An 18,456-nucleotide genomic window follows, 5' to 3' on the forward strand; every position below is an offset into this window, starting at 1 on the left:
CAGTCTCCGCAGCAGGTCGCGGCCGCCTCCGCCCTGTGCCTGCGAGCTGGGACGAGACAGCGGCCACCACCCAAGGCGGGGAGAGGGAGGACTGCGGGGAAACAGGAAGCGGCCGCTCCACTCACATCCGGCCGGGCTGCGCTTGGTCCCACGGCCCCGCCTTCGGGCTCGCTGGGCGACACACCGCCCTGGCGGAGCGCCTCTTCGGGCTGCTTCGGCACCGCTCGGGTCTCTCCGTCCCGCTGGGATGGCTTCGGGCCGCTTCGGCACCGCTCGGGTCTCTCCGTGGCGCTGTGATGGCTTCGGGCCGCTTCGGCACCGCTCGGGTCTCTCCGTCGCGCTGGGGTGGCTCCGGGCGTGCTCGGCCGCGCTCGGCCCTGCTTACTGCCGAGCGGCAGCGGCCGCCATGCTTGTGCTACTGACCCAGTCAGGGAACGGGCCTCCCTCCGCCTCGGCACCAGGACCGAGGAGTCCCCCAGGATGATCCCAAATTTTTTTTTCTTTCATATCCTTACTGAAATGTGATGTCATGCCCTGGCAGTGCCAAGACAAGCAGGCAGCTCGCCCAGCATCGAGGCTGCACTGCTGTCTCCAGCCAGCATCGGGTCCTGAAGGTGTCGGGGTATCCTCCCGCACCGGCCCTGTCCGCCATCTCCCTGGCGGTGTGTTGCCCTGGCACTCGTGCTGTTGTGCCATGACAAACCCCTCTCAAACAAAAAGCTGTTTTCTGACACTGCTTTGGATCCTTTCACACCTGACAGACGTAACACAAATCCCAGCAGCTCTGCGCTGTCATCGCGCACCGATCTAATTCTTTGCGTCTCGTGAAGCATGTTAATGTGAAATTATGTTTGCCTTACGGATGTACGGAGTGGGCGTAACTCAAGTTGACCAGAGACAACTCAACGTTCCTGAGGTGCCGCCACGGCACAGGCGTGATGCCCATTTCCCCCAGACAGCCACCTGCCATGGGCAGTCCCTCTCACTCAGTGTGCCAGCACAGTGCAGAGCCAGAACATTTCCCTTCATCCATGGATCCTCACACCACCCTCCCTCCTCCTGGTGTGCTATGACATTAATTAACTCTGCAGGCAAGTGTTAGATTAGATCAGTGCACAGTCAGTCTTTATAAGACAGGGCAGCCCAGGGACTGTCAGCTTACACAGAGCCTTGAGTTTCTTTTTTCCTCAAGCAAACCAGTTATTTTCAGAAAATACTGAAGTAAAAGTCAAGCAGAGCTGGTCCAATGATCCCAGGAGTCGTTTAATTTCTACAATTAGTCCTTGCCACAGTTCTGCTTGGCAGAGAAGCTTCTGGCTGCACTGTTGCACACAACCACTATTCCCTTTGTTTGCATCACCATCCGTTCCTCAAAGAAAGTATGGGGAAAGAGCCCGTGCACATGCTGCCTCCGCAAAGTGATGATGAATTCACCGAAATCAATATAGTGTACCATCATGGGTGGTTTTCTGATCTATTAATTTCAGAACATTTCTAAATTATTTTAACACCATGAAATGAAACCTCATCAGTGGCCAGAGCATTCCATGATATTTACTGTCTTCAATTTTTCTTTTGCTGAGCAAAGATAATTCTCAGATATTTCACATCAGTGAGGAAAACATCGTAACTATTGCTGCCAACTGAAAGGCTTTTTTTGCAATACTTGTATGTCCCTGTTCCCTCATACAGATGGAAGCTGAAATGACTTGTCATTTAAGCTAAATATCCTCAAAGCCAAGACTCTGGTGCTGCCAATGACCTGGCAACTGTCGCCTACCCAGCAGCCGGGAGCTGCGGAAGAGAGGTGTGGGCAGTATCACAGTGCTCCTGCTGTTCTTGGCTGCTCTAACAGCTTTTGCGGCCTTTGAGACACTGCACAGAAACAGAGCAGACACGAAGACTATCTAATTGTGTCATGGTCCTGGGGAGACCCAGAACATGTGAAAATTCAAATGTCATGTAAAACTGCTTCTGATTTTCCCACCACCTACCTGTTCCCCACTGGTTCTTTTTTAGCCAGTGTAAAACAGAGGGATGAATAGAGTTTTTTACATGAAAAAGAGGTACAACAAAATTTACAATATTATTACAAAATACCATACGAAAACAAGGATCAAGACTATAACAGAGAAAACACATCAGCACAAATCGCTTTTATGAGCCTGTCATGACACAAGCAATATCTTTTTATATATGTTCTTTTCAGTGCTCCTCCATCCTATTCTTTTGAGATCAATTGTTTTGCATTGTGAAAAAAAAACTTAAAACACAGGGTATGCTTTCAATTTGTTTTAAATTGACAATTTTATACTCGACTGTATATATAATTGCAAACATTAGAAAATACTTAAATAAATATTTACTGTTAGTCATTAAAAACCATATTACAGTTTGGATAGATGATGACGATGATGATAACAGATTTATACAATTTTCCCCCCATGTTTGTAAATCTGTGTTTCCTCAAATACAATAAAAAAGAGCCTTTTGGAATTGTTCAAAATTTTGCATTTGAAATCCTAGTTGATACTTCTCTTAAGGTAACTTTCCTTATTTGCTCTGGAAGACAAATTGTATTTGTGTATTTATGCTCCTTAGAATACATGATGTGTTAATTATTCTATTATTAAACTTTACTATATTTCAGCTACATTTTACTTTACTCTTGCATCTTTTTTGTTTAACTCGTATGTAGTATATTTCTTTTTAAAGATAAATATCTTACATGGTGCTACAAATGCTTAACACTCTTTGCAGGTACATTTTTTTCTTTGAGAATGAGAGGAGAGACTGACACAGAGAACATGTTGAAACATTAGTTTGACGAAAGAAAGAAACTTAAAGACCAGTATGAAAGACAGGGCAAAGGAGCGAGAAGTTAATAACAACTTAACAGAAAAATTCTCAGTTTGATAGATAGGACTGCGGTGCTGAGTTGTACGTGGAATAGTTCAAAATGCACTACACAGAGGAGTATGCAAAAAGAAAATAATGAATGGCAGTAACAAGAACCAATTATAAATCTTTCCATAATTCTGGTAAGATCATGAATTATAAAGTCGAGGCTTAGATCAGTCCTAATATTGTTCCACACCTATTATCTTATCTTCTCTCAGACATTACAATTGTTGAATGTCTTTTTCCTAGACATCGAGAGGAAATAATTACTTAAAATTGTTGTGGATACTGTCTGAATGTGCGTATTGTGTGTGTGCTGGCACTGAGGGAGGATTATTCTCCTTTGTGGATGGGGAGTGGCAGGGTAATCATGCTGATGCAATACTGGAAAGTTCTACTCACCATGACACAGACTATCAGCATTACAGAGACAATAATTATTTGCACTTTTATAGTATCTTTCATCCCAAACTCTTACTATGTTCTTTAACATGTTAGTTCATTGATAAAGCCACAAACGAATGCGGAGTGAAGTAGAGAAGTACCAGTATACACATTGTACACACAGGGAAACACGCCAGTGAAACACCGAACAGCTAAGAGTGATTCACAGATGTATTCTCTTACTCCTAGATGGCATTTCCTGCCGACACCAGTGCTGTTCAGCTGCCTTCAGGAAACAACATGCTACAATATCTGGGTCAAAAGTAAAAGCCTGTCCTTACCAACAGCATAAAAACTGGTTTAGGGGCAAAAAGCTGGAATCATAATTCACAGCCACTTGAAACTAGGGTTGGACTGAAGTGCAAGAGCCGATTTTACATGAAACAAAGGTGTATCACAGAGTGTTAGAGGGCAGAATAAGGTTTTCAGCATATTGCACTCTTCTCTTTTTTAGATACTTGTATTAAAATCAGAAGGAAAAAAAACACAAAATAACTGAAGAGAGATTTATCTTACAGGAGAAAAAAGTGTTTTTCAGATGCATCTCAACATAGCTAAGAGAATTGTCTTGAAAAATTGTTACTTCAGGCTTGATTTTGTCCTAATTTGAGTTGGTGGCAAAAGTCAGGTGATTAATGATGTAGTATTAGGGATATAGTAACTGGTAGAAACAAATCTTAATGCACAGCACTAGGCAACCAAAATTCCTTCCTGGTCTCTAGTTCCACCTGTGGTGTGCGCTGCCTTTGTGGCCCGTCACTCACTGAGCCCCTCTGCCTTTCCACTTCTAAATGGGGGTGGTAGTACTCGTTCAAGCTGTTTGGATAGTAGCGAGCACTTAAAGATTCACTCCTAACACAACTGCCTGAGATTCTGAAGGGTTTTTCTCAACAATCTTTGAATTCTTTCGTTATGTGTCTTCTCAAGATAATAGAGCACAGAGTTTTAATTAGGAAAGTGACATTATCCCTGTGCAGGAAATTCAGAGTATCTTCACTGAAGCTGGGGAGATATCGTGACATAAAATTAATGCCAGAAAAGAATATAATGCACAAGTAATGGCCCGCAATGTCTAGATATGCCAGGCAGACATTTTTGGCATGATTAGTCTCCTGAGCGTTGAAAAAAAACCTGTACCAGCATGTGATACGTTTGCTGTTCAAATATAGTACTCAGTCTGCTCTAGAGGAACCAAAGCCAGCAATAAAAAAGAAACCACAACTTTTAAATGTCAGCATTTGCTGCATCAGAGAGAACAGATTAAAAGAGCACGGAAATAAAAAGTTAGTATACAAATCTTTACATTAATAATGAAGCATTGTGCAATAAATGCATCACATTTATGTGATATTAGCATAGATGATTTAGCTGGTATATGTATACAACAGAAACAAGTCCTGTATTTTCTTTAGGTAGCTTCTCAATATCTCTTCTGTCAAGAATTTGGGTTACAAAAACCACATAAGGCTTTGCATTCATGTGTGTGTACCCTCAGGTTTAGCGAGCAGTAACACACAGTGCTTACTACAGTGGGAGCTGTTGTTGAAGGCAGTGGGACTGCATACAGTAATCTCTGTATATGGCTGCAAGCTTTCTGGAATAGAAACATCATTATATATTTATAAACAAGGACCTGAGCCTTCTCTGTGTCACTTCGTTTTTTTATCGCTGTAACTCTCTCAGCAGAAATATGGGAATAAGCCTTTTTGTAACTATGAGCATCACGTCATGCCCTGAAGTACACAGATGTGCAAGTTGCGAGTTCCCCTCACCTTCTACCTATCTTGATATTAAGCATTTTGCAGAAATGAGCCTTAGTATATTAGGAAAAATTATAAAGCTTTAACCATTCCATAAGCCCACTCGGTATTACCAGTTTTACTGCTATCCACTGTCCAATCATTTTTCACATGAATGGAGTCTGAAGGCTACAAACTTTGACCTGGCCACTTGATTTGCTTAGAAAAAATTAGTGTTTCTTTTGCTCCAGGCTCGCAGACACGCTTGTGTGCTTTAGTGGAGCTAGCACCTAAAAGGACCAGGTTGTCTGTAATCAGTTTGCCTGATGACAGATGGAGTGGTAAGGAGCCTCCTTCCCTCTGTCATGCTGCGCAGCTGTGACTCACATCCCAACCAAAAAATTCTCTTGGAGTGGAAATCAAGACAATAACCAGATGGCTTCAAAAAACACATTAGATCAAAGCCAGAAATTAAAATCAGTGGTTCCTCACATTGCATGGTCAGCATTCAGGACAGAGATGTAGATTTATTACAGAAATAAGACAATTGTCAAAAAGGGATTATATATTCTGGAATCTGTTCCTCACTGGAAACATTTGTAGACATTCTGAAGAACAGATATAAGGAATAAATATCATAAATAAATAAAAAATATATTATTTTAGCATAAATAGAATATAGAAATTGTATGAGAAAATTAAGGTGGTTTTTTTCCCCAATGATTGTGTACTGATAAGCTGCTAAGTAACAATTTTTGTGAAGAGGAAGACTTCTCAAAATGTTTGATTTATTCTCCATTTCCTAAACATAAAAATTATAAAATTGTCCTGTTTGCAAAACAATCTAGGTTAGTGGTGACATAGGTCAATCACCTTCTTTCTGTTTCATCAAGAGATGCAGCTGGGTGACTGGTATTTCTTCTTACTTCTGGCAGCTAAGTGTTTTGATTAAAATTTGTTAAACTGATGGAAAATACCTGTTCCAATGAGGCCTTATGCCTTTTTGATGTTGCCTGTGTTGCGTACCGACGCTCCTCAGTGCAAACTGTGTGCAGCACTGTGTTCTAACAACAGCTTCTGCAAGAGTTGTTCATACTGTCAGTGGCCTCCTGTGTATCCAAGTATAACTTGCCAACACTGTGTTAGAACCCACGGTGTGTCGTACACTTAATTTCCTGAAAGATTTTGGAGAGAGGAGACTCCAAGCTCGACGTCATCACAAACCAAAGAGTAAATGGAATGCTTTTGTCGCCAGGGACAATAAACTCTCTGAGAGGTGCCTGGGATTCCAGAGTGCCAAGGCAGATCGCTGCTGGGGAAGGAAAGTGTGGCGTCAGTAGACAGGCTACCACAGCTGACAACAAGTTTCCTTGCAGTCCTAAAAAACCCACTCACAAGGAGGGGTTTGTTAGGAACCATCTGGCTCTTTTTAAACTGAACTTTCAGTCCAAAAAAGTACAGAATATCACAGGAACTGAAGAGAACAAAATGTTTTATTGTTTAAAATATTTGACTTCTCCCCTTTTTCAAGTTTCTGTTATGATCTCAGCCCTTTGCAATCATTTTATCAATCATTTTATGCAGTTTTGCATACACAGCAATGGACATAAAAAGGCACTAGAAAGAAAGAATCGTAAGCATAAATAACTCAACGATCTGTCTCATTTAAATACTACATGTTCATAGTTTATCTACGTTGTTGTCAGTTCTTACAGACCTGATCACAAGCGTCAGGATTGTTCTGTGTCATGCTTCAGGTCGGAGAGAGGTCCCTTCCCAAATGAGGCCTATCCCAAGCAGAGGAGAGATATAATTAAATGGGGGAATGCCATTAGGCAATCTTGATCCATGTAGTAGGCACATCAAGAGCCTAATTTTTCATTCTTTTGGAAATAATGGCAACTTAAGAGCCCTGAAGAGATTCCTAGAGGAATCTTTGCATAAACGTACGAGGAACTACTTCTAAATATAATGGATATATGTTAAGAAAACTTAAGAGGACGTTTTGAAAATGTAACAAGTCAGTAATGTTGACTAACAACATTTTTTCTGTGAATAGAGGAATATTTGAATACCTGAGAAGAAATTTTAGGTAAAATGAAATAAAATATGAAAATACTTGAAAAGATAATGGGATGATGGCATAAAAGTGATGGAAAATGATCTCTGCAGCCATCAGCCACAAATTGCATGTCAATAGTTTCGAACTTCCGCATATTAACCAGTGTTCTAGCTAAATTAAAAAGGATTTTACCACCATGACAGAGCTGAAATCAAAGGAGGAAGTGTGGGATGGTTTCGAGGTTTAGTTTCCCTGTCAAAATAACTAACTGATTTTCAAATCTTGGTGTGACAAAATCTCTTCAATTGGTACTCAATTGCATTATCTGTTACTTTCTTTGCTGGAAAACTAAAGAGTGCTTTACCAATCTCACTTGTTAATCACATAATTAGATCCAAATCAACACCGATGCTAACTTGTTCTTATGAACTAATTTATTAATTATATTGCCTATTTTAGTGTAAAAAGTTATTTAGAGTTAATCAAGATTTTTAAATTGTTACTGTGTCACATCTGTATCGATGAGCAACATAAGCCAGAACTAATGAGAATCTGGAAGATGCCTACCGATAAATATAAGTTAATCAGCTTCCTGTTTTAACATTTGTGTGTCACATTGCATTCCAGTTTAATCATGGAAAGCTGCTAAATATGCTGTGGCAGCTAAATCACATTTGTGCTTAGCTGTTGAGAAGATAGTCTCAGTACGTATAACAGCAAAAGGAATGCAGATGATAAGGAATTGGAATTATCTTGGAATTCCAGGGTAAGGCCTGGACACATCTCAGTTCCAGTGCCTCCAGTATTAACAGGGTTATTAAAAAATTTATATGAGGAGGAAAAAAGATACACCACTGTTTTCACAAACCAGATGTGCTGAGCTGATACAGAAAGGAGGATGGGGATACCACACAGTGGTAAAACCACTGCTGTGTACATTACTTTCCTGCTTGCAGAAGCACTATGCCTGTCTTTGGAAAACTTTGTGACAGAGGTTCAGACACTGTGGAATCAGAAGCTATTGCATTAACTTTATGGATAAACACATAGCTTCCGGCTCCTGCCTCTTTTTTGCATGACTTGCTGTAATAATAACCTGAAGGATACTTTTTGAATGAACTCATGGAGAGAGTGAGGGCTATTATTTCAAGCTCTCCAGAGTGAAAACAGTGCAGATAACAAGTCCTTTGAAATTTTCCCTCTTTGGAATAGTACAGGTAGGCTCAAGACAGCCAGGCACACAAAGATATGAAATCATAGACAGATCGATCCTGGCCTCAGAGAGGACCATTCATCATTGATTAAAGAACTGACAGAGTCTGTGGCTCAAGAGGGATCTGAAGAGCTTTGAATCTGCTAGGATGCCCTGTGAAAGATGGAGAAGTTCCTGAGAAGGTAGGTTTTAAGATACATTTTCTATGAGACCTTTTTTATCTGAATGAGGTGTTTTGCTTTCTAAGAGTTGGTAAGGATAATCTTAACTCTGGGACAACATTTAACTCCGCATCCTGAAATTCAGTCAGATCTGCTTAGAAGACAGGAATGACCTGCAGCTGTCTGAAGCTGGAGAACTGGGTCCGAAGGAAGTAGATCAGGGATTTTCACGCTGAGAAGGGGCTATCTAGAGGCCTGAGATCCAAATGGGTTCCTTCAGGTCTGTTCAGAGACTAGAGAGGGATAAAAATCGCGTTAAGGACAGCTCCACTCTGGTTCTGCCATTTAAAACCATGCTCTGCCTCTTCTGCCCCTGGGGCAGCCACAGGTCACCCCTAACACCCACCAGCTCTCCAAGCACCGTGCGTCCTTACAACAGTCCGGTTCCTGAGAGCACAAGGTAGTGCCTGTAGTTTTCTTAATTGAGCTGTTTACAGTTTCCGGACATACACAGGCTTTTCCAGGGGTTTTCTGCTCTGCTATGTAACTAATGGATTACAGACAAAAGGATTGCAGTTAAGCCTGGGAAAGTGTCCAGATTTGTTCTGGAATTACTCTTTCTCTATGCACCGGTGTGATCCTGAGGCAATAAAATAGTATTTTACAAGGAGTTTTGATCAAGATACTGATTTTTCTGTTTCATTTTAGAGTTATTAAAAGTTGATTGAATGAAAACTGTATAGAACAGTTCTGGGGGAAAAAAAAAAGGGCCATCTTCATACACGGTATTGACAACCTAAATCTTTTGGGGCATTTCACCCTACTTGCAAAGCAAACGTAATGATGAGAATTTATTTCAGAGCTTCCTAGAAGATGTTTCCAAAATGTTTTGGAAATTTTACATGTAACTTGTATTTGAACATTGTATTTCAAATTCAGAATAATTTAAGTACGGGCTCGAAAAGCACAGGCAGTTGTTTCCTTGTGGAAGTAGCTGCCTCGCAGAACTAATCACCTAACTGCATAAACAACAAAACGAATTACTTACACGCAGACCCAGAAATGCTATCAATATCGATGGCCCGTTAATTTTTTTCACTGGGAAGGTCAGAGCGCACACCAGCGTCAAGCCCTCAGGCGCCTCCTCCCCAGCCGAGGGAGCCTGGCTCAGCTGGAACGGGTGCAAGGAACCACAACGGCCCTCCGCAGGCTCCCGGCGCGACTGCAACACCCGAGGGTCGGGGCCCCGGCCGGCGGCACCCCGCCGGACCCCGCGGGGAGGCGGCACGGCCCCGCCGGCCCCCCTGCCCGCGCCCCGCCGGCCGGCGGCCCGGCCCGCCCCGCGCCCCCGCGCCCCCGCCTCAGCCGGGCCCCGCCCGCCGGGGGGCGGAGCCTGCCGCGCGGCGGCCCCGCCTTCCCGCTGTGGGCATGCGCGGCGGGGCGGTGTCGCGCGTCAGCGCCGCGCGGCGCCATAGCGCGAGCTGCCGCGGCGCGCGGCGTGACGGTTAGGCAGGGCGGCAGCGGCGGAGCGCTCCGCCCCCGCTGGCGACACCCTCCGCCGGGAGCGCGGAGCGGGAGCGGGCGGCTGCGGGGCCCGGGCGGCGCGGCGGGGCCGCGGGCGGGAGTATATGGCGGCGGTTCTGTCCGCGCTGGCTGCCAGGCTCTCGCAGTCGGCCGCGGCCAGGTCCTACGGGGTGTTCTGCAAGGGGCTGACCAGGACCCTCCTCATCTTCTTCGACCTGGCCTGGAAGCTGCGCATCAACTTCCCCTACCTCTACATCGTCGCCTCCATGATGCTCAACGTGCGGCTGCAGGTGGGCGGCGACGGCAGTGGGGGGGCTGGCGGGGCTCGGCGGGAGGGCTCGTGGCCCGGTGGGGCCGCTGCTGGGCGCGGGGGCCGCCCGTTGCCCGGCTTGGCCGCTGCCGCCGCTCCCCCGACGGACGGTGAGCGCCGTCAAACGTGTCCCCTGCCGTGGCCCGGGGCGGGGGGAGGCCTCTGCGCTCCCTCGTGTCGCCGAGGGAAGCGTCGCTGGGGCTGTGCGCGGGTGCCGCCGGCCCCGGAGGCTTGCCCTCGCCGGTGTTGGTGTGAGCGCCCGTTACGCCGCTGGCTCTGGGTGCTGGCAGCAACGTGCCGCTTCCTCCTCTCGCGCGTGTGCGTGTTGCTAAGCCGTAGTTAACTGAAAGGCAGGTAACAAGCTGTGAGTATATGCGTTTTGATAGTGCATTCCTGACACCCTGTAAGGAGCTAGTAAAATAGCTTCCTCCGTCAGTTTGTTTTTTTTTAAAGTCGAGAACAATTGTGGTAGGAAAAACGTAGGGATAGTTTTAAATAATGTTGTCATCGCATGAAAACGATACTGCAAATTTAATTTACGTCTCACCTGTCTTGAGCCTGTTTCTACAAAACGTGGAACTCCCTAAAACAGCTTTGACCTAAAGACTTTAGGAGCTCTGACCCTTTGTAGGGTTGACATTTCATGGGGTTTGTGCTGAAATCAAAGGCTTAACTGGCAACAGAAGCAGGGTGTGCACTGTCACAGCAAACATCTGCTCTAGCCAAAGACTGGACACTTTCTTCCTTGTCATAAACACAGCTGTAAGGAAAGCTTTGACATCTGGCTAGTGGCCAAATGCTGGAAGACAAGTCTGGTTGCAGTTTGTGACTTGTAAAAGGTAAGTTGAAATGGGAAGAGGTCAAAATGTGGCGTCTCATATTTTTATTTTTGGGACTCGTCCTTACAGTTCTGGAGCTTGAAATTGAGCCACGCTGCCAGGAGTCGTATATGAAGCTTAGTAACCTTGGTAGCTAGAAATGCCTTGCCTTGGCTGGTTACCTGTGTTGCTGTGTGATAGTTCTCTTGTAACAGCATCAGTTCGTCGTTTGACTACAATATAACTGATACCCTCTAACTGTGCTGGTGCAACCAGTCCGACCTGTGCCCTTTGGGCAGCTGTGCACGGCATGTAGTTGATTTCCAGTGTTGCGTGTCTGATTTCAGCATGCACTTCTGGTCACAGGAAGATTGCTTTCATATTTGCCTTTAACGTTGAGCCTCTAATCAGTTACAGTCTGTGTTTCTGTTTGTTAAGGAAAGTCGCACTCTTATGCAGCAAATCTTGCTAGCTGCTGGTTTGCTGACTCACTTTGATGCCTGTTACCAAAAGAGAGTTTGTAGCAGAACTGAAACTACAGAAGAAAGTTTATATTTGGGTGTGTTTCTTATGCCCTTGGATGTGCTCAAGCAGCCTGTAGGGAGACATATCTCTTTGAACTACTGTTACTTTCTGCAGTTGGGTTATTTTTCTTTATATTAAATATATTTTTTTAATTTTTCTATATACTGGGCACCAAGAAACTGGGATAGTAGTGTAATAACTTTGTGCATTCTTTCTCTTTAGGTCCATATTGAGATCCACTGAGTTGTGACTTGGTGTGCTGCTTGCTCTGTATGCTGCAACTAGAGTCGATTGCCCTCTTCTTCAAAATCAGCCTGTTGTGAAACAGCAAAGCTATGCTCGTCTTCTCTAGGACTATGAAGAAAGAAGATTTAAACCAGAAACGAGTATGTGACAGTGGCCCAGATCATCACAAGGCAGCAGCTCACCTGACACACATACATTCCATGTCGAACAGCTCTCAAAGTCACAGCAGCGGTTTACAAAAAGAATTATTTTATTTGAACACCAGGAATTGTTCTCTCTTTAATAGTATACCTCTGCCTTCTATTGGCAAGGAAATGCTCCTGAGTGAATCAGCAGGGGTGAACTCAAGAGCAACTGCTCCTTGGAAGGATTTGTTTCATCTGCATTTTTGTTCTGGGAAAGACAGTCTTGACAGAGTTTCTCACTGCATCAATAGCATTTCCGTAATGAGCTGGCTGGAGGAAGCTTGTAGTTTTGCTGGAGACTTTAGCTCATGCTGTCCAGGAGACAACTTAGTATTTTTTGCACACTTCTGGCTGGGAAATTTGTGGTATAATAAAAAACTGCAGTTTCTGGAATTAGACATGAGCAGCAGCAAAGACAGTGAACTGCAGCTGGCTTTTCCTAAAGAGTTGGAGCTTGGCGGACTTCCTGATCTCTGTTCTGTTTCAGTTGCCTCACTGAGTGAATATGCTATGGGACTCTTAAACAACCGGAATCTATGGTTTTTTCTTTGTTACTTAAACCTTGTATCTTCAGAGCAAACACTTGGATACAAGAAAATGCTTTCAAATATACAATATGTGACTAATAATTTTCGCATCATACAGCTAGTAATTTCTGTGCTAGCTTTTGCACTAGCAGGTCTCTGGTATGCAGTTGTGAAGGTAAAAGAGTACTAAGATTTTAATAGCTATTTTTAATGTTAATAGAAACTTAATTGACTGAATAACAGAGAAGGTTACAGTTCAGGTTTTAGTGAGAAGTAGACAGCTAAAGTAAAAATTATACTTGTGTAATTGCTAGTAAAACTGGCTGTTGGAATAATAGGGACTTTTTTTGTAAGGAATGTCTGCATCTGGATGGAAAGAACTTCTTAATCTCAAAACTCTTTGGAACTTCTGCAGGTCTGCCATTAACATTAGACTAGAACTCACTTTGATTGTTTAGCATAGATCCTTTGTTTTCTTTAGGGTTTGTATTAGCTGAGCATTCTGGTTACTACTTACAACCATTTCCAATGAAACTGTTTCTTGTAGAATTGAATTCCTGCTCTGAATCCAACAGTAACTCATGTATCAGGCCTTAAAACACTTTGAACTGGAAAGCTGTTAGGAGGGTGGTCTTCAATACAGCATAATTCTCAGCAGTATTCCTTTTCAAAGATGATACTGCTCTAATTTAAACAATATCTCATGATCTTTATTGTGCTACAATAGACACTATAAACAATTTTCTAAAAGAATGTTTTCTTTCCTTGAAAAAGTGATTGTTATCACTGAAGCATAGTAATAATGTCTGGGCCTGTTGACTTTGGCTTTGGGACAGACTCCTGACAACAGGGTTTGGCAAAGAATGGAGTAAGCATGTTGGAATCAATAAAGCTACTTGTGAATAAGAATTTGCAGGAATAGGCTCCCACGGGCATTCAGATGGAGAAACTCATTGTTCAGTAGGTCAAAGTTTGCACTCGGTGTCCAAAATTCTCAACAAGGGAGTTGGTGTAGGTGGGCTTAATGTGCTCTAGGGGCGTACCTAAAGAGGGAGATATTGATATGGTGAATTAGGATGTGTTTTCAGCTCACCCTTTGCTCTGAGTTAAAGGTGAGGACTTAACGCAAAGTAAAGTCATGCCAGTGATTGACACACCAAGTATCCTTTTTGCTAGCTAGCTTGCTTAATTTTGGAAACAGAATAAGTGATGTTGCATTTAGTTTGACCTGAATTCACCTGGAAAGCCAGTAGAGTTTCTAACATGGTGCTTATTTCGGTGTTAGCACGCTTGTGTAGAGAAGTCCTTGATTATGAAGATGAGATGCTGGTTACCAGTGCTATGGGGAGAAACACTGGAATTTTTTTAACCTTATTTGAGTACTGAAAGTAAGAAACACTAATTTTTATGTTAAATGATATGTTGTGGTTTTATTATCCCCATTGGTTGGCTCTTTCTTCTGGATGTTAGAAGATTACATATTGTAAGTAATTATTTTGACAGCAACAGTTTCCTTAGTCAAGCTATTCATACTGTTCACTCCCATCTCCACTGCTGCAGTTTACCACCCTTGCAGTGGTGTTTACACAAGCGTTTGTGGACCAAGATTGCTGAAGCGATGTGGATCTGAAACCCCAAAACACCAGGAACAAAGACGCTTCTCGAATAGCCTGTGGCTTATTTGAGTTACGGTGTTAAGCTGTTGTCTGCATACAGCTTGACCCAAAAAAACTTGACAGAGCTGAGGGTGGAGGAATGAAGGTGGGGAGGGACTGAAGCCTATTTAAGCTGGCTTGATTGCTAAAGAAAACATTGTGCAACTGCATCTTAATCTCTATAAAGAGCTGTATACTCTTTTCCTGTATGGTGAGCATTTTTTTTTCCAAGTTGCAAGTAAACACAATCCTGCATCCACAATTGGGTGCTTGAACTTCCTATATAAAGAATCGATTGGCACAGCTATACCTGTAGTTGTTAATGAGACCTTGTCTGTTCAGCTGAACAGTTTGGCCTGGAAGATTCTCTGCTGTACAAAATTTGGGAACCATAGTTATATACAACAAAAACTTGCAGGTGATGTTGGTGGAAAGGGAGAGGAAAATGAAACATGAGAGAAACCACCTGTAAATCAGAATTTAAATGTGTGTACAGTGGGGTGCCGAGGGTTGTCTCTTTATTGATGACAAGTCTATGCAGGCAGGGATCTTGGAACATTGAATCCTGTTATGTATCACAGCCCAGCTAATACAGTCCTGGTTTACGCAAAATTTGCTTTGAGTGAGTGGCCTTTAATTGCTTATTACAGGATCACTTTAAAGACAGATACAATACAGCTAAGCAAAATGATGGATTTTTTGTGTATTATATGTATATTGAACATAAGATATAAAAAAAAATGTTTTAAGTGAGTGGATTTAATCCATTTTAAGATAGTCTGTGTACTTTGCCTTGGATTTTATTGCTTAAAACCTAAAAGGTAACTTTCTAACTTGAACATTCCTTTTGAAATTCAAATAAAGGATAGTTTGGTATGTTAAAATCTCACGTAATATACTGCACTTTATGCTTGGGGAGTCCATAAATTGAAAGTGCTCTTCTTGCACTAATAGAGCTGTTCAGCTAGTGGCGACAATGCTCAAATGGCTTTTACTGTCTGGGAGGAGAATAGTGAACCAGAACGATGGCAATCTTGAAACTATATTTAAATCAAACACTATATGGTTTAGGCCACTGTTCTCTTCCTACAAATGTTCTGATATTAACTCATCTCAAAAGATGGAAGGTGTCTCAGCTAAGAACCAGTCTGTATGGAGTTTTGTGGCTTCAGTAAGTTGGATGTGGAAAGCTTTTCTGAGTAAATATGCTGTTAAGGCTCATACTGTCTTGGATGATGATTACAGTACAGAAGAATAACATTTTTAGTAGGGGTAAGGGACCTTTATACTGAACCAGGAGTTGCCTTCTTATTTCCAGTTCCTCTCTCATCTTGCTATTCTGTTGGTGTTGGAAAGCAGCATTTCTAAGCAAAATGTCAGGGTTCTACCAAATAACTCCTGCTTCCTAACATTTCATTGTTCAGTGTCCAGATCCTTCCTGCACTACATAGCAGAGAGTTCTATTTCTGCCATTAGAAAACAAATAAAGTAAGAAAATATTCAATATTTAGAGAATTGCCTAGTTGTTTCATGTAAATGTACACTCGAGTGGAAATTTACTATATGGTGTACTGCTTTGAAAAGGAAAATATACTTTTAAATGTGTGCGCGCAGAGCTCTGCATGTAGATAAGTGTTTTATCACAGTATGATGTTGGAATGCTTATGCAAATGCTTATTTACTTTCTGACATTACAGTGTAAAATGCAGTGGAGATGGTGGTGTACTTTTCTGTGATATTAGCTCGTGCAATCTTGGAAATCATCTGTGTGCATCATCATGCACCATGAGACAGTTTTCTGTCGTCATTTTTTAGCCTTTTGCTTTTTCAGTGTTGGTTTGGGTTTTGTTTGTTTGGAATTTGGTGTTTTGTTGCTTAGTGGTGGTGGGGTTTTTTTGTGGTTTTGTTGTTGTTTTTAAGACTGTAAAGACTGCACTTTCTTAAACTTGCCAAAGTTTGCTTTCTTTCTCCTTTGTTCCTCCCTTGCGCCTCCTGATAGGTATGCACACTTAATTTTTGGAAGAAGCAAGCCTGTACCTATTCTCCTAATATACTGTCTTATTGTCAAGTTGTTCTTTTTGGCTTCATTGCCTGATCTTACCTATGTTTTCCTTCTCTTCCCTCCCCATCATTTCTCAGCACAAGCATATGCTGATATTCTGCTCTGTTTCAGAAACACTCCCCTGTAATGAATTATGCATAACAAATTGACAGAAACCATCTAGAGATGTAAGCATCCATAGTCTGTCATTGGGGTGTACAACAGTGGTATATCTGACAGAACAATAGGTAGCCAATGTGACACATTTCTGCTTTTTCCCTTCAAAACAGCTGCTTTGATTAAAATCTAATATTTAATTCAAACTTGTAGTACCTCTCTCAGTTCAGAATTGCAGCTAGAATTTGGGGCTTATCAAATACATTGAGGTCAAAACTCAAGAAACATTTACTCTAGCTTCAATACTCTTCAGATTTTTAAGTCATTGGTATAACTTTCTGAAAAATTCACATGAATGTACTTTTAATATTTTGAAACTTTTTTTTTCTCTCTAAGAAAGCATAGAATAAAATGTGTTCTGGCACTTGTTTCTGTGATGCAGTCAATAACTGGGGAAAAAAACTTTTTAGGATTTTTAAAAATGTGTGATGAATCCCCTTTTAATATCTCAGACAACAAAACCTATAATCCTCAAGGAAGAGCTGGATTCAATAGAACTTTAAAATAAAGAACTCATTGCCTATGAAAATATTAATATATATGATCAGCTCACATACTTAAATACAAGGACATAGATCGCAATATGCTGACGGTGTGAAAACAAGAATATGGAAGTGCTAGAATAATGCTATCACTTACCACCCTGCACTAAATAAATCCTATTGCTGTGTACTTTAAAATGAGTCCTGTATTGCATTCCAAAATCTCAGTTATCTTAGCCTCTTTGGAATTTGTGATACAAGATTCAGACCAAGTAGATGGTAACATTTCACTGTTAATGATGAAATCAATTTAAAAGCTAAAACATTTTAGAAAATGGCCTGAGGGACCTCCGGCAAGAAAATCTGCCTTGAAAAGATCTAGTTTATTTCTGTGATCTCAATATATTTATAGTTTGGTTTGCAAATCTTTCTTCCTTCTTTGTGAAAGATCTGTATAAACTCAACAGCAAAAATGTTTTAGAACACAAACTTGTAAAAGTATCAATGTTGTTTAATTCTGGGTTTGTAGTCAGTTTTACCTATTATCAAATATAAAAAGATGTAATTTAAGCTTTTGTTGCTAAAAGTAGGTAAATGTAATGCTTAGTGCCTGATTCATCACTTGAAGTTGAGTGTTCCATGAACTTTCTTGCAAATGGTTTCTGCTGTGTGTTGGTGACTAACGCTAATTTTAAATACTGGCACTTAATACTTCCTGTAAACTGTGATGTTCTCCATGCAGAACCGTTTTAGTTTATGGCCTTGGTCTTTGGCCCTGTTTCTTTTTATTTTATTGCAATGTGGGAGATGGAGAAGGCTGGCACAAACCATTTTGTTTGTTCCAGAGAAAGATGTTTACAACTTTGTACGTATTTTAGAAGTTTATTGTAACACTTTTTAACTTGTGAAAGGAGTTTCCGTAGTAAACTTGAAACCTGTTGCCCTAGTGAGGTGACTCTTGAATAATACAGAGTGCTATCTAAGCTTCCAGAAGCTGTTGATTGTGATGCTGCTTGCTTACACCACAGGAGGGAGTTAAAACATTGGTCTTTTAAATATTTTCAGTTACAGCATCGTTTTTTCTTAGTACTGTGCATTTCAGTTTATAAATATGCTGACTTGTCTTATGGATTGTCACTGCAAATAGGTTAATGTACAAAATCGATACGCAGCGGAAATGTATTGTCACTGTTTACAATTGAACTCTGAATACCAATTGATAGGTTTTATCAAGCTGTTTAAAAACAGAAATAAAAATCTTTTTAAAAATGGTCTTTTGTCTGTGCTCAACAAAAGAGCTAATTTTTGGTGCTTCTCATTCCAATTTTTCCCTGTATAAATTGTACAGAGGTACTTAGAGAGCTCATGTTCCTGACAACGTAATCAGATAGTGAGTGGCTTTTTCAGAGATACAATCTGAGAGATGTGTTTACTGAATATGAAACA

At 41.7% G+C, this 18,456-nt stretch overlaps 1 protein-coding gene across 1 annotated transcript; it reads left to right on the forward strand.

Annotated features, from left to right (window-relative positions):
• The first annotated feature begins 10,145 nt into the window (after window positions 1–10,145).
• On the forward strand, window positions 10,146–18,252 carry SMIM10L3 (small integral membrane protein 10 like 3). Its single transcript, XM_086622375.1, has 2 exons — window positions 10,146–10,334; window positions 11,920–18,252. Exons 1-2 carry the CDS (start codon window positions 10,149–10,151, stop codon window positions 11,938–11,940), a joined length of 207 nt encoding a protein of 68 aa, XP_086478501.1. The 5' UTR covers window positions 10,146–10,148; the 3' UTR covers window positions 11,941–18,252.
• The last annotated feature ends 204 nt before the right edge of the window (window positions 18,253–18,456 follow it).

This window comes from Tauraco erythrolophus, chromosome 17, assembly GCF_009769465.1.
Source record: "Tauraco erythrolophus isolate bTauEry1 chromosome 17, bTauEry1.pri, whole genome shotgun sequence".
Lineage (NCBI taxonomy): Eukaryota > Metazoa > Chordata > Aves > Musophagiformes > Musophagidae > Tauraco > Tauraco erythrolophus.

What these genes read in the sequence shown, in the direction of transcription:
- SMIM10L3 (XM_086622375.1), top strand. Translation starts at nt 10,149, where the DNA reads ATGGCGGCGGTTCTGTCCGCGCTGGCTGCCAGGCTCTCGCAGTCGGCC. An exon ending in TGCTCAACGTGCGGCTGCAG is followed by an intron (nt 10,335 to 11,919) that starts GTGGGCGGCGAC and finishes CTTTCTCTTTAG; the next exon opens with GTCCATATTGAGATCCACTG.